This window comes from Neoarius graeffei, chromosome 8 (genome assembly GCF_027579695.1).
Source record: "Neoarius graeffei isolate fNeoGra1 chromosome 8, fNeoGra1.pri, whole genome shotgun sequence".
NCBI lineage: Eukaryota > Metazoa > Chordata > Actinopteri > Siluriformes > Ariidae > Neoarius > Neoarius graeffei.
The window spans coordinates 14,404,655-14,421,444 of record NC_083576.1 but is presented as its reverse complement, the minus strand read 5'-3'; the positions used below and the strand labels follow the sequence as shown (position 1 = coordinate 14,421,444).

At 41.9% G+C, this 16,790-nt stretch overlaps 1 protein-coding gene across 4 annotated transcripts in view; it reads right to left on the bottom strand.

The window, feature by feature from the left end:
• ankrd13d (ankyrin repeat domain 13 family, member D) overlaps positions 1 to 16,790 on the bottom strand; it is a 66,013-nt gene that overhangs the window by 4,528 nt on the left and 44,695 nt on the right. For all 4 annotated transcript variants that reach the window (XM_060927339.1, XM_060927340.1, XM_060927341.1 and 1 more), the window contains one exon: positions 5,555 to 5,727. In XM_060927339.1, coding sequence (XP_060783322.1) covers positions 5,555 to 5,727 — 173 coding nt within the window. The remainder of the gene's footprint in view (positions 1 to 5,554; positions 5,728 to 16,790) is intronic.

The window sequence follows — 16,790 nt, the reverse complement described above, 5'->3', positions numbered from 1 at the left end:
TTTCAGTTCCCCTTTAAATTACTACCACAGCTAGATAAGAGTGATCCAAACCCAGTAACCTGAATGTGACAGAACGGCTAGTCAAAGCCCACGAACGGTCTCTCTAATCTGATGGCGATGGAGGTTGACTGACATGACACCATCCAGACAGTGAAGCATGGTGGTGGGAGCATCATGTTTTCTGCATGTTTTTTCATCACTAGGTTTGAGCGCAAATGGATGACAAAGTAATCCTGGAAGAAAACCTGTTCATCTTTGCAAGAGGCACACCGTCAAAGGTGGTCCTACCAAGGACTGACCCAGAGGGATGAATGCTCACACAACCCACAATTATTATTTGTTTTTTGGTTTCACTAACCTTTCCATCACATTAAAATAAATATTTTGCTAAAGCAAACCAAATCATCAAAATGTAGCCAGTTACCGTAAGTTGGTTTTGGTTCCAAGTTGCAACAATGAAAACTGTGGAAAAGTTCGGGGGAATAATTATGCAAGGCACTATATTAAATGCACCTAAATCACGTATGAACTTTTCAACTCAAACACTATAAAAGCAGATAAAAGGCAAATAGATGTGAAATATTAATGAATGCAGCGTGACTTCTCACTTGGCAGGATGTTGTGCTTTGTGCCATTTGGCGCGAATATGTTTCCAAGGTTTTCTTTGTTAAGTGACTTATCAGCAGAAACGTCTTTCTGAAACCTTACCGGTACAGTAGGGAACTAGGGAAGGAAATGAGGCACATGTGCATATAAAAAGTAGGGGTCGACCGATAATCAGCCTGGCCGATATATCGGGCCGATATTCTGCATTTTTAGGGTTATCGGTATCGGCCATAATTTCCACCGATAACATGCCTTTTTGCAGCCATTTCGTTCCTAACGCGACTGTCACTGCACGTCCTTTCCTGCACTCACCTCTCTGAGTTCAAGAACACGGTCCCGCCCACCACAACATCTGATTTGTTTGGCACAAGAGATATAGCCAATCGACACGTGTAGCTAAACGCTGTGAACTGTTTCAAGGCGGCCGTACGGGCACTCGGGCAGAAGCGGCACAAGGGATACAGCCAACCAACACGCATAGCTAAACGCTGTGAACTGTTTCAAGGCGGCCGTATGGGCACTCGGGCAGAAGCAGATCCCACTTCAAGGTAAGGACACGCTGCTTTTGCCGCAATAAGTCACAAACACAAGTTGCAAAAGCACAACATTATATGTTTACATTCTTCATCTACTACTCGTTAAAATTGTCCATTTGCATCTGTGTAGCCAGGCAAACTTAGCTTACGGAAGGAAGCACTTGAATTAGCCTACAACCAACTAGTCTCGCTGAAACTACATGTAATGCTTCCTTCACTACAATATAATCCTCCTAAATTGGGAATATTAGGCTTGGGCATTAAAATCATTAGAATGTAGATGGTTACTTGTTAAGTTGTTACATAATAGGGAGTGATAACCTACTTTATGTTTGATTTTACTTTTTAAAAAATGCTGCAGGCAGCTCCCTACACTTGATTTGTTATTTAAAAACTACTTGAAGTTGGTCTTACTTAGTTCTTAGTGTAAAAGAATCCAGAGTGTATTTTCATTCATTTTCCACTGAAAATGGTGAGCTGTAATATAGTAGGGAGTGATTTATTTTTTTTTATTGGTGAATATTTATTTTATTATTATTTTATTTCTCATTTTATTCTAACTAATGTTTGACTTTATTGTACAAATGCTGCTGGCGTCTCCCTGCACAAAATTTCATGTTCAATTTTACAATTAAACATACATTTCATGGATATGAAGGTCTGTGTCAGTGTGTGCTATGTTTAATTTCATGTGAATTATAATGTTTATATTTATCGGTTGCACATATCGGTTATCGGCATCCCAATTCCATAATAATCGGTATCGGCCCTGAAAAAACATATCGGTCGATCCCTAATAAAAAGTCTCTTCAAACAAAAACATCGGGAGCTTTAGCTACAGGCACGTTATAGAAAGAAAGTTGACATGATATTTCCCAAAAAGCACGTCTAAAAACCCGCCCTGGCGACTGAAGAACACCGACACGGACTTTTACGCTGTCTACTGAATTTGGTCCATGTATGATTTAGATGACTGTCTTTAAAACAATAAATAGTGCAACAAAGATTGACACCAAGATCTCTTTTTTGCTTGTCCCCCCCCATCATTGCAGATGCATTTTAGAGCTAAAAATCAATGTTCTTGAAATGTGCGTCAACAATTATTGAGCAGTCGCAAGAAGAGGAGATTTCTGTTCGAGAATTGATGTATTGTTAATATGGGATCACTTCATGATTTAAAAGCAGGATTGAAAAAGAAAATTCCAGATTCCACATTTAAAAAAAAAAAATAAAAAATAAAAAAAAAAAAATCACCAAAAATTTATTTCTGGGTATTTTTATCACATCATTTTGGAGGATTTCCCCCCACCACCACAATAAATAAAATATTTTATTTCTAGACTTAAAACAAGTAAACATTTTTAACTTTTTAAAACAATTTTAAAAATGAACAATTTGCTGTGAACATCCAGCTAAGTCACAACATTAACTTGTGAGCATGAAACTGTTTTTTGCTTCAGAAACATTGTCTTTCCGTGTTTCCACTGCTAGGAAAATTAAAAATAAATAAATAAATAAATAAATGTCTTTCAGAAACCCCTTAAAGAAATGTGTACGTATCATACACTAGTACATCTCAAAAAATTAGAATACCATGAAAAAGTTCCTTTTTTTCATAATTTAATTCAAAAAGGTAAACTTTCATATATTCTATATTCATTACATGTAAAGTGAAATATTTAAAGCCTTTTTTGTTTTAATTTTGATGATTATGGCTTATAGCTCATGAAAATCAGAAATCCAGCATCTCAAATTATTAGAATATTCCCTAAGATCAATCAAAAAAAGGATTTACAATACAGAAATGTCCAACTTCTGAAAAGTATATTCATTTATACACTCAATACTTGGTTGGGGCTCCTTTACCATGAATTACTGTATCGATGTGGTGTGGCATGGAGGTGATCAGTCTGTGGCACTGCTGAGGTGTTATTGAAGCCCAGGTTGCTTTGATAGTGGCCTTCAGCGTATCTGTATTTTTGGGTCGGGTGTTTCTCATCTTCCTCTTGACAATACCCCATAGATTCTCTATGGGGTTCAGGTCAGGCAAGTTGGCTGGCCAATCAAACACAGTAATATCATGGTCAGCAAACCATTTGGTAGTAGTTTTGGCACTGTGGGTAGGTGCTAAATCCTGCTGGAAAAGGAAATCAGCATCTCCAAAAAGCTCGTCAGCAGACGGAAGCATGAAGTGCTCTAAAATCTCCTGGTAGATGGCTGTGTTGACTTTGGACTTGATAAAATACAGTGGACCAACACCAGCAGATGACATGGCACCCCAAATCATCACAGACTGTGGAAACTTCACACTGGGCTTCAAACACCTTGGATTCTGTGCCTCTCCACTCTTCCTCCAGACTCTAGAACCGTGATTTCCAAATTAAATGCAAAATGTACTTTCATCTGAAAAGAGGACTTTGGACCATTGAGCAACAGTCCATTTCTTTCTCTCCTTAGCCCAGATAAGACACTTCTGACATTGTCTCTGGCTCAGGAGTAGTTTGATATTAGGAATGCGAAAGTTGTATCCCCTTTCTTGAAGATGTCTGTTCGTGATGGGTCTTGATACACTGACACCAGCCTCAGTCCACTCCTTGTGAAGCTCTCCCAAGTTCTTGAACCAACTTTTCTTGACGATCCTCTCAAGACTGTGGCCATCCCTGTTGCTTGTGCACCTTTTCCAGCCACCCTTTTCAGCAATTACCTTTTGTGGCTTACCCTCCTTGTGGAGGGCATCAGTGATCATCTTCTGGACAACAGTCAAGTCAGCAGTCTTCCCCATGATTGTGGTTGTGTGTACTGAACTAGACCGAGAGATGCACTGTGTTCATACTGTTTTACTCAAACTCGAAATGAAATATTCTAATATTTTGAGATTTTTTTTGTTTTTGTACTGTATGCCATACTGATTAAAATTAAAATAGAAAAATGCTTGAAACATTTTAGATTGTGTAATGAGTCTATAATATATAACATTTTCACTTTCTTAAATAACTGATGGAAAATATTGAACTTTTTCACAATATTCTAAATTTTTGAGATGCACTAGTACCGGTATATGGCTTAGTATGGGTATGTCTGGGGAGGGGGGAAAAAATAAATAAAATACAAATAAAATTCAGTGACATGCACTGCAGCTATGAACAATTTGAAAACAGGGTTTCTCAGGAGTTCTTAAAGGGATCCTCCAGCGGATTTATTCTCAAATTTCTTTGAAGTAGTCACAGATTTCAAAAATCAAACTTTCATTTTCAGAGACCAAATAACGTTCAAGAAAAATGAATTTTCTTTAAAATGCCGGATGGGCTTCCTGCGGTGGTGACCTCAGGTAGCAGTCGCCTGGAGCAACTCTGCTGTTTATTCTCTGTTTACATCGTAGTTTTGCTAGTTTGTTCGTATTTTACCAAATTTATCAGTTTGTAAATAAGTATGCCTCATCATGCAGCATATAAATGCCATAATGATGCTAAAAAAAAAAAAAGCACAAGCTGGAACTAGACTGTACTTCCACAGAGAAAACGCAAAGTGGGCTTGATCAGCTGGAACAGAGGGTCACAGACAGAAACTGGATCAGACATGAGACCTCGCGTGATAAATCTTTTTTTTTTTTTTTTTTACATGATCTACAGCTGGTGCTGGGAAGATTAACAGTGTGTGTGAGAGACATGGTTTAAAACTGCGCGCTGAGCCACTTAAAACAGATTTTAGAGCGTGCAGCTACACACACACACTTTCTGTAGATCATGTGAAAAAAATATTTATAACGCAAGGTCTCATGTCTGATCCAGTTTCTGTCAGTGACCCTCTGTTCCAGCTGATCAAGCCCACTTTGCATTTTCTCTGTGGAAAGGCAGTCCAGTTCCAGCTTGTGCTTTTTTTTTAGCATCATCGTGGCATTTATATGCTACACAATGAGACATACTTATTTACAAACTGATAAATTCAGTAAAATACTTATAAAACTACGATGTAAACAGAGAATATAAAAACAGCCAAGTTGGTCCAAGTGACCGCTACCTGACGTCATCGCATACGTCACCACTGCAGGAAGCCCATCTGGCATTTTAAAAAAAAATTATTTATTTTTCTCGAACACCATTTGGTCTCCGAAAATGAAAGTTTGATTTTTGAAATTTGAGAATAAATCCGCTGGAGGATCCCTTTCTTGTCAAGGACAATCTAAAAGACTCTTTCGGGTGATAAAAAGAACAGACCCAGTATAAAACCTCCATTATTTTTCTAGATCCACTTTTATTACAACATCACTGTACATTTGTGAAAGGGCTTCGTTTGCGTCACTCTCCGACCCGTGCAGTGCAACTCACACCGTGAATCTATATGCCTTTGTTTATTTGATACCGATAAATCAGCCTGAAGGGTTAAAGGACAATGAGACAGAGAGTAGGGGTTACCTGATCACTTTCTGTCCCTGCGTCCAGCAAACTCTGCTGAATGGCAAACTGCAGCAGGTTATCATCCTCATCTCTCAGCGGCTCGTTACGGCCTGGACCGAGTGTCGTGTAATCCGCCGGCGGCTCGAAGACAGACGGATCCACTTCGCAGTGCACGGTGGGAGGGCTCTGACCTGAAAGCACAGCAAGTTTCCATGGGAAACAAATTGTAGTCTCAGAAATATACAGAATATAAGGTAGGGGTGTAATAGTATACGTATTTGTACCAGACTGTTTCGGTACGGTGTGGTGCAGATGTGTTTTACAGTAATTAACGGTAGGCTTTTTTGCATGTGGAACATACTTCAAATCCGAGGTCCCACACGAACATATTAAGTGGCGGACCGTACGTTTGTTAAAGTGTATGTAACGCCTCTAAACCCTGCTCTTTTTCCTTGTACAAAGCAACAATCATTATGTTGATTGACAATGTGTTTTCAAACCATAGCTGATCCAAAAGGCCATAAATTGATGGAAAATCCAATAAGATCAGCCGATTTTCACAAAATCTGCCGAGACTGAACCGGAAGATCCCGAAGGGGTGTGACACGTCACGTGTAACAAGCCAGGTATCAGTTTCGTTCATGTGCGCAGAGAGCAGTCTCGATACAGAATCACGTTTTGGAGAGAATTCTGAAAGTGACTGGGATTCTTATATGTCGGATGAAGGGGCAGATGATTATCAAGGGTATTCCGGAGTAAATGGTTATCTTTTTGAGCCCCAAGATGAGAAACTGCCAGTTCACTCTGTTCATGACAGTCTTCCTCTGTAGTGCGCTCGAGATGGAGAGAGAGGTGCAGAACGTGATTACCTTTCATGTTTTCCTGAACAAAACTAAAAACAAATTGAGTCTTGCAATTTTGCGATCTGAGAGCATTTAACACGTTTCAGTTAATAATTAACGATGACTGCGTGCGCGCATTTTTCTTCCTGTTAAAATGCATCAGATATGATGAGATCAGATGTCACAAGTGTGTAAACTAGTGCTGTCAAGCGATTAAAATATTTAATCGCGATTAATGTCGCGACTGTCATAGTTAACTCGCAATTAATCGCAATTTAATCGCACATTTTTGTCACATGAAAAACCATTGTAATTCTCTTATCAGCATAAAAAAGTGAATGGGCTTGCTCACCGTTCGAACTACGGGGGTACTCGGGGGATCCGAGATCCCCTGAAACAGACATGAGATCCCTTGAAAACATGATTTGGGAAATGTTGGGGGGGTCTCTAAAATATTGGCAAAATGATGTTTATTGACATAGCAATCGTGTGTAACGGGAAGCATTTGCATATCCGAAGTGAGCGCGCGATGGAGATCCGCGCTCTGAGACAAGCGCAAGCACCCCCCCCCAAAGGGAAAAAAAAGGGACCCCCCGAAAATATCGGCATAGTTCGAACACTGGTTGTACCAATGTTTTTTTTTTTTATTGCAGAGCATAACACGTCTTGTCACAGCCACTGCAAAGTCGGGCTGGAGCCGCCGATGGGAAAACGAAACCTAAGCCGAGCACCGTGGCTCTTCGGGGGGGCAGAGGACTCTGGCTGTGCGGGGCGTGGCATTACAGTCTAGCTGCTATCGTTTTTCTAAGCAAAGTCTCTGTTCCAAGTTCCTGGCAGTTTCAAAAGCTTATGAAAAACCTACGTCACAGAGCGTTAATCTCGCGATAAAAAAATATCGCCGTTAAAATTGAGTCAAGTTAACGCGTTAATAACGCGACATTTTTGACAGCACTAGTGTAAACGTTGCTCATAATCCTGCGTCTGGTGCACTCTGTGTGTGTGTGTGTGTGTGTGTGTGTGAGAGAGAGAGAGAGAGAGAGAGGGAAATCGACAAACTATCCAAATGTCAGATCAAATCAATCAAATCCTTCCCACGCCATGTGGCAGCGCCGATCTCCGTTTCCGTAGCCCTCGGCCTCTCACCTATTACGTAGCTAGGGTTACAGTGGGGGGGGTTGATCCTCTGGTAACCGCTAGAGTTTGACTCCTCACTCGCATCTGTATTGAAGTGTGCCTTGCCAGACGGCAGTACGTACCATTTTTATGATGGTCTTTGGTCTGATCCAACCGTGAGTAGAACTCGCAATCTCCCAATCGAGAGGCGGACACGCTGGCCAGCTCACGGATCAAAAGTCACTTATTAAATAAATTGGTTTCTTTTTGCTCTAATAATTCCCATGTGGTCGTTCTGGTGGTGATGAATGCTCGATGAATCAGATTTATTATTAGTAGGAGACATGAAATCTGCCCGCTTCATTTGCACAAATCTCACCCACTGTCGCTTTGTGTTTTTTTTCTTGGAAATTCGTGAACCGAATGTCCTGTTGTAGATGGATTTGAACATCCAAAACACAACGCAGTGCTTTCCCATCGTTATTTTTGTAAGATTCCTGCAACAATCTCCAATCTCGGTGAGTAAACAAGCACGGAGTCAGATGAACAGAAATGACCCAGATAACCAGGGTTCCATGCGTGATGTCATGCGACATTAGCCCTGAAGCAAGGCTGCCTTTTTCCGGGATCCGGACACCGCGATTTATTGATTTTTTATCATCAAGCACAAAACTAAATAATTTATATTATTATTTTCCCCCCTGCTTTATTAATTCATTTTGGTCGTTACTAACGACGTATATTCATTTAAAAAAGTGTTACATACACCAAATCTCCGCCTCGCACTTTGAGCGCACTAAACGCATGGCCAAGCTAGCGAACATCATGGGTAATATGAATGAGAAGCCAAAGCTTAAAGACCCACCCTCATCATTAAAGTGCATATCACGGGTAAATTCAGGAGCAAGATCAATGTAATTCTCCTATTTTATATTAAACTTTGGTCAAATATCTCTAACATTCTGCATTCTCTGCAAATTTTTTTTTACCTTGCGCAATACCAGAAAAAAGCAGTTGAAATCAAGCCATTTGAGGCGAATTGGTCCGTCTCTGAAAAAACCTGGCATTTGGATTTCCTGGGAAACAGTGATTTTTGTGACGTCGTGTGCGGGACGCCTCCCTCCGAATCCTACGTCAGCGCTGGTTTGTTTATGAGAAAACGACCTGGTGGTTTTCTGCAAATTTCTTCACCGTTATCACGTAATTATTAAAACGGTTAACAGATGCATCGTAGGAGGGTGTAGCAACACCAATCATGATGGGATTAGTGCTCATCGTTTTCCAAAAGACCGGACAATGAGAGAGAAATGGGAGCGCTTGGTCTACACAGGCTGTGCACTGAAACCGTGCAAAGCTCGCGCAGCCTGCTGGCGCTTCCGCAGGTGACGTCACGAATCTGGCTCCAGACTCCCTTGGGATTTTTCCAGACGCGTTTTGTTATTTTATTTTTCTCTGCTGTAGACAGATGGCCTTGTGCAAAATTACCCTTCTGGATGAGTGTGTAAAGGGACATACTTTCATACAAAAAAAAAAAAAAAAAAACACACACACACACAAAACACATGAAATTGGTCCAGAAGATGCCCTTTAAGGTCTCCTGCTTGGGAACACTGATTTCCCGGTGAAATACAATGACCGACAAAGACAAATGGATAAAACGAAAGCAGCGTGCCAACATTGTTTAGTCGTAATCGAGTACACTTCTGGCAACACGTCGAACTTGATCATTCAGATATTGTGATTGCCAGCAGATCTGCCCTTTCAGAGGACAATGTGGACAAGTTAATTTTTTCTGAAAGAAAAATAAATAAATAAGTTGAATGAAACTGAACAGGATTACAAGCTGGAACTGTTAATGCTGCACTTCAGTCAATATGGAAAAGTTCATTTCATTTTAATTGATTTGAGAATATTTTATTTCCTGGAGAAGAAGTTATCAATGGTTTGTAGCAGTATTCCATTTTATTTTTAAGTCTTATTTTGAGTACTTTAAAAATGTTATTAAAATTTTAAACTGTTGGTGTTTACAAAAAGTTCATAACCACCAACCTGTAATTTTATGTTGTGCGATTTTTGTGTACCATTACACCCTGAATATAACATAAGGGCTTCTTCTTCTCCTTCTTCTGAGTCCCATCAAAGCACACTACACTGAAAGATCTCATCTCATCTCATTATCTCTAGCCGCTTTATCCTGTTCTACAGGGTCGCAGGCAAGCCGGAGCCTATCCCAGCTGACTACGGGCGAAAGGCGGGGTACACCCTGGACAAGTCGCCAGGTCATCACAGGGCTGACACATAGACACAGACAACCATTCACACTCGCATTCACACCTACGGTCAATTTAGAGAGTCACCAGTTAACCTAACCTGCATGTCTTTGGACTGTGGGGGAAACCGGAGCACCCGGAGAAAACCCACGCAGACACGGGGAGAACATGCAAATTTCGCACAGAAAGGCCCTCACCGGCCACGGGGCTCGAACCCGGACCTTCTTGCTGTGAGGCGACAGCGCTAACCACTACACCACCGTGCCGCCCACACTGAAAGATATATTTATTTATTTAAATTATGATACAGGTAGGGTGGCAAGGTGGTTAGCATCACAGCTGTTGAATCACAGCAAGAGGCCTGAGGTTCTGAGTTTGAATCTCCCAGTCAACTGGGGCCTTTCTGTGTAGAGTTTGTATGTTCTTGGCTGCGTGGTTTCTCCTGGATTAGGTCTACTGGCTACTCTAAACCGTCCACAGTTGTGAACATGAGTGTACATGGTTGTTCCTAGCCTTGCAATAGATCGGCAACCTGCTCAGGCCGTACCCAAAGCGGAATGGGATTGGGTCCAGCTTCCCCTGCAACCCTGCTCAGTGAGCAGTATTGATAACAGATGGATGATAAAGGGATCACTTTTGTTCGCATTACTTATAAGCATGGGACAGAGCGAGTTCTAATTAACAGAAACACATGCATGTAAACGCAAACAACATGACAATACTTTAATCTTCAGTGAAGATACAGTTGAGCTGAGTGAGTTTTCACTTCATGGCTGCAAGTACAGTTAGTTGTGCCAATACTTTAGGAACGATCCAGACACATTTGAGTGCAAATCATATCAGGCGATTTAAAAAAAAAAAGCCAACCCACCACACAAGGAGCTGTGCATCTGGGGCTGAATCTTAATTCACTTAAATTTTCTACACCACGTGTGAGGGCACTTGGTAGGGCATTCAGTTCCTTTACATTGTATCCTATATAGAGCGTGCAAATAAAGTGAACAGGAAGGCATTGGTCATTTTCCCCAAACATGGTGTATTTTACTTGGATCAATGAGAGGAAATGAAGATGTAACATGAAGCTAAATACTCATCATCGGTCAGCTGTGTTACAACAGTCGACTGCGAGACGTCTCCAACTGTCTTGGTCTTAAGCAGTGTGCACGATGTCGTCCTCTGAGAAAAAAATTGTTGGAGTCAAGCCATTCATGAACCTGGCGAGAGAAAGATCTCTATGGTCTCCCAGGGGGTCTTCTTCCACGTGGGGGCTCATCCAACGCGTAAACATTGACGGGTTCGTCCTTCTCCACGTGTAAAAAGTGGCCAAGGAACGTGAGCTGACGCAGGATGACCATCGAAAGCAAAGTGTTGGGTGTTCGTAAGATCATAAATTCTGTTATTTGAGACTTTATCCAAGCGTTTGATGTTCACCATGATCCTATAGCATGAGATGGCGAAAGCATTTAGTTTAGCACCCATGTCCTTGGAGATTATCCATGTTTCACAGCCATAGAATAAAAACGTTAGATAGAAGTGTTCTTCTAAAGAGGCGGAGCTTCAAGTCCAAAAGGTATTGACTGAGTACCAGATCTTATCAAGACTCCAGAATGCGGACCATGCAAGGGCTTTCCTGTGCTTGAAGAAGAAGTCATTGAGATTACTAGTAACCATGGAACCGCGATAACAGAAGTCGTTGACGTGTTTTAGCGTTTCTGACCCGACGGTGAGCTTTTGGTTCCCAAGACAATTTTGGGCCATGTACTCTGTTTTGCTTGTGTTAATAAATAAGGAGTCCTACACTGGCTGCTGCTTCCACAGTGAGGGACAGTTACACCTGAGCTCTTTTGAGGGAGGATTCTAGGAGGTAGATGTCATCAGCACAGTCATTTAGATAATTTGCTGGGTGTATAGTTGACCTTCTAGGATGTGTCAGAGGGTCAATATACTAATAAGAACTGTTTAACCTCTTTACAAATGCACGGAAAGCCCCAGGTCCTGATAACATTCCTGGTCGTGTCCTGAGAGACTGTGCCAAGGAGCTCACAGATGTCTTTACAGACATCTTCAACATCTCGTTGAGCCAGGCAGTTGTCCCCACGTGCCTCAAAGCCACCACCATCATCCTGGTCCCGAAGAAGCCGTCTCCCTCTTGCTTCAATGACTACCACCCTGTCACTCACTCCCATCCTCATGAAGTGCTTCGAGCGGCTAGTCATGCGGCAGATCAAGTCTGCCCTCCCCCCCCCACCCTGGACCCTTTCCAGTTTGCATATCAGTCCAACCGTTCGACCGATGATGCCATCTCCACTCAGCCCTCACCCACCTGGAGACAAAATACTCGTATGTCAGAATGCTGTTCATAGACTTTAGCTCAGCATTCAACACAATCATTCCTCAGCAGCTCATTCATAAACTGGACCAGCTGGGACTCAACACCTCCCTGTGCAACTGGCTGCTGGACTTCCTGACGGGGAGACCACAGACTGTACGGGTCAGCAGCAACTCCTCCAGCACCATCACACCGAACACGGGGGCCCCCCCAAGGATGTGTGCTGAGCCCCCTCCTCTTCACTCTGCTGACCTACGAGTGCACACCAACATCCAGCTCTAATCTCTTCATTAAGTTTGCGGATGACACGACTGTGGTGGGTCTCATCAATAATGGCGATGAGACAATCTACAGGAGTGAGGTGAGCCACTTGGCCATGTGGTGCAAGGACAACAATCTCCGTCTGAACGTGGAGAAGACGAAGGAGATTGTTGTGGACTTCAGGAGGGCGCACACCCAGCATGCTCCACTAACTATCGACGGTGCTACAGTGGAGAGGGTGAGTAGCACCAAGTTTCTGGGTGTGCACATCTCTGAAGACCTGTCCTGGAGCAACAACACCGCATCACTGGCCAAAAAAGCCCAACAGCGTCTGTGTACTTCCTCCACAAACTGAGGAGAGCAAGAGTCCCGGCCCCCATCATGCACATATTCTACAGAGGCACCATCGAGAACATCCTGACCAGCTGCATCACCGTGTGGTACGGCGCCTGCACTGTGTCCTGCTGCAAGACTCTGCAGCACATCGTGAGAGCAGCTGAGAGGATCACTGGTGTCTCCCTCCCTTCTCTTATGGATATCTATAACTCCCGCCTCACCCGCAAAGCCATCAGGATTGCAGGTGACCCCACCCACCCATCTCACAGCCTCTTTAGTCTGCTGCCGTCCAGGCTAAAACCAGCAGGCTCAAGGACAGTTTCTTTCACCAGGCGGTCAGGAGGCTCAACTCCCTCCCTGTTCTGCCCCTCCTCCCCCCTCTGCCCCCTGCCACAGATTCTGCCCGCACACCCCCATGCCCCCCTTTTCAGCATCTGACATGTCACCCTCACAGTCCCCCCCCCCCCCCCCCCCCAACACACACACACAAAACGTTCATTAACACACTGAACTCAGGGACTGCACATTTCACTTTACCTCGCTCATTTGCACTATTCCGCACTACCTCACCTTAACAGCTACTAGTTTATTGTTTATACTGCTTATTTCATGTTTGCCTGCTATACCTCAAGTGCCCTTGACTGTTTATTTGCTCCAATTTTATATATAGTTCTTATCTAGAGTGTTTATACTGTTTATTTCAATTATTCTATTTTTATTTATTGCATTGCCTGTTTGCACCGTGGGTCAGAGAGGACTGATATTTCATCTGTGCTGTATGTTGAACATGTATAGCATATTTGACAAAGTTGACTTGACTTTATCCTGATCAGGAGTCTATCCTGGAATACCAGTGTGCAAGCAGAGGTCACACTCTGAATGAGGCACCAGGGGCACCATTCACAACCGGAGGTAAGGACAGCCAGTCCACCTGCTGACAGTTTTTGGACCGTGGAAGGAAACCAGAGAACCCAGGTGGAGTTCCACAGGGAGAACATACACAAGTAACACAGAATGTACGTAACATGGGCTCAGGAGAGAAGCTCTGAGGCTTGGGAGCTCTGAGTCTCGAACATTAAATTGCTGTTTAAAACTGATGTCTCTTAAATCAGCCAGAGGAAGAAGATAAAAAAAAAAGCAACTGCTGCAAAGAGTGAGAATCTGGCATATTGCTGTGTTCACACTTATACCGGTACGAAAGTGGTATAACTGTATCGATACAAAGTATACCGGTACAGTTTAGTGCATCTGTCCACACTAGCGAGAAATGTTTGTGGTTTTCTTTCATGGTAGTTAAAATGCGCGTGCGCGAAATGTTTCTGTGGTTACCGAGTAACTTCCTTCCGAGAATATATGGCATCCGTTATTTCGAGATCTCGAGAAAACAAAACAATTATTTCATGATCTCTGCTGGATCACTGTATCTCCGTCGGTAGAGACGAAGCCGGGCCAGTCTTCTGCGGAGGTGCCGCGGACTAATTTTGAAATTATCCCTTATTAAAAGACTTAATGCAATCTCTCCCTGCGTCAACCCCTGATCAAAATATTGCCTTATTCGGTGATCAATTATTCCAGACATTCTAATGACCAAAGTTGCGTCTATACAGAATGAGAAATAGCCCCAAAGTCAGCATATCACAAGTCTCTTGGCGCACCTGAATGAACCATTTCTCAGCTGTTTTCTCGAGATCTCGAATTAGTTGTGTTGTTTTCTCGAGATCCTGAATTAATTATGTCGTTATCTCGGGATAACAAGGTGAATTAAAAAAAAAAAAGGATTATATGAAGGGCCTCTCTCGGCTTCCGTACGGATGAAACAACGTGTGTGTGCTTTTTGTTGTCAATGTACAGTCTGTATTTCTGGTGGTCATTCAGTCGAATCGTATAAAACGCGCGGGGCAGTTGAGAAAGAAACAAATGAATCTCCGTTCTTCACTACTTTATTCAGCGAAGACATCGATTGAGGTGTGTGACTTTGTGCATGCGCATTATATTTGTATCGATACAGAGCCGCTTCATCTGTCCACACTACAGCACCGATACTGTACTGGTACGAAACCCATACATTTGTGGGTTTCATACCGACACAGTTATACCGCTACAGTACCGGTATAGTTGCTAGTGTGGACGGGTGTTGCGGTACGAAAGTAGTTTCGTATCGGTACAAAATCCCTAGTGTGGACAGGGTAATAGACACCGCAATAGCACTTTCTACTGAAAGTAAATAATGTCTCTGACAGAAATCACTTTATCAGGACTTCTTGGCGACTATCTGATTAATCGATGGTCTGCATTATTTTTAGTTCATGCTCAGGTCATGTGGTACTTGGGTAAGAAGGGTAACCAAATTTAGCATGGGGACTTAAGCACAGCATGGCTCATGTGCCAATAGAAATAGCGTCAATATGGAGGATTATGGGTGACCGTTCAGTTTGAAAACTTCAATTGAGCCATTAGGCTCAGGAACCAGGACTGCTTGAGAACCCATGAACTGTACCCTAACTATAACAAGATCAACTGTGAACTATTGCTCTCTTATGCATCCCCCTGCTCTCGCTTACATCAGAATGCAAGCAATCGAAGGAATTGCTTGCGTTAACTTATGAATGTTAGAGATGAAAGTGGAGCAAAGGAAAAAAAACCTGAAATTGGGGCGGGGGGGGCGGGGCGGCAACGTCCCCCGAAAATATTTTAATAACACAACACGCAAACCCCTGCATTCTAGTGTATTTTAGTACTTATTTTCACTAAAACAAGTTATAACTTTTAAGCCTTTTTCTTTCATGTACATTAATGATTAACATGTCAAAAATATCAAATTTAATTCCCCTAGTTAATGAGTAATTTTCAGGAGTGCATTTAGAAAACGTGGTGATTTTCCTGCCTACACAGTTCATTACTTTGAAAAAAAAAATCAGACAGTTGAAGATAAACTCAGCAAAATCCCAAAACAGTACTGTTAAAAAGTAAAGGTCTGTTAGAGTTCCTAAAGCTTTCAGGTTTCAGTGTTGGGGACGTTGATAAACGAGGCTCAATCTTTTAGTAGAGTTGTGCGTTCGCATAAGTTAAAGTGAACTAAACATTTCCAATTCATATTTATGCGAGTTGAAGCCAATTGTTTACATTAGTTCGTATTGTCTGAAAATTTAAACATACCAATGAATACCACATTTCTCATGTAAATCAGGGGCGTAGTGTGTGTGTGTGTGTGTGTGTGTGTCACACACTGACTGGCAGCCTGAGTACATTATGTAACGAAAAATAAATTACCATTGCTAGTTTTAGGCAGCTTAGAAACCGGCTCTTCCATTATTGCTGTTTCTTCCACGTTTTCTTGATGCTGTGTTCTAGAAACGGCACTAAAACTTAGCTTCGAAACCACAAAATGCAACTTTGATGGGAAAATTATTTATATATATATATATATATATATATATATATATATATATATATATATATATATTACACACTACCGTTTAAAAGTTTGGGGTCACTTTGAAATGTCCTTATTTTTGAAAGAAAAGCACTGTTCTTTTCAATGAAGATCACTTTAAACTAATCAGAAATCCACTCTATACATTGCTAATGTGGTAAATGACTATTCTAGCTGGTTTTTGGTGCAATATCTCCATAGGTGTATACAGTAGAGGCCCATTTCCAGCAACTCTCACTCCAGTGTTCTAATGGTACAATGTGTTTGCTCATTGCCTCAGAAGGCTAATGGAGGATTAGAAAACCCTTGTACAATCATGTTAGCACAGCTGAAAACAGTTGAGCTCTTTAGAGAAGCTATAAAACTGACCTTCCTTTGAGCAGATTGAGTTTCTGGAGCATCACATTTGTGGGGTCGATTAAATGCTCAAAATGGCCAGAAAAATGTCTTGACTAGATTTTCTATTCATTTTACAACTTATGGTGGTAAATAAAAGTGTGACTTTTCATGGGAAACACAAAATTGTCTGGGTGACCCCAAACTTTTGGACAGTAGTATATTATATATATAATAAATTGCTTACATCTCTTCACGTCGAAAGAAGGAGAAAAGTTTTGCTTGTTTTGACATGGCGAATTATTAACACAAGAGGAAATACTCATAATTTACA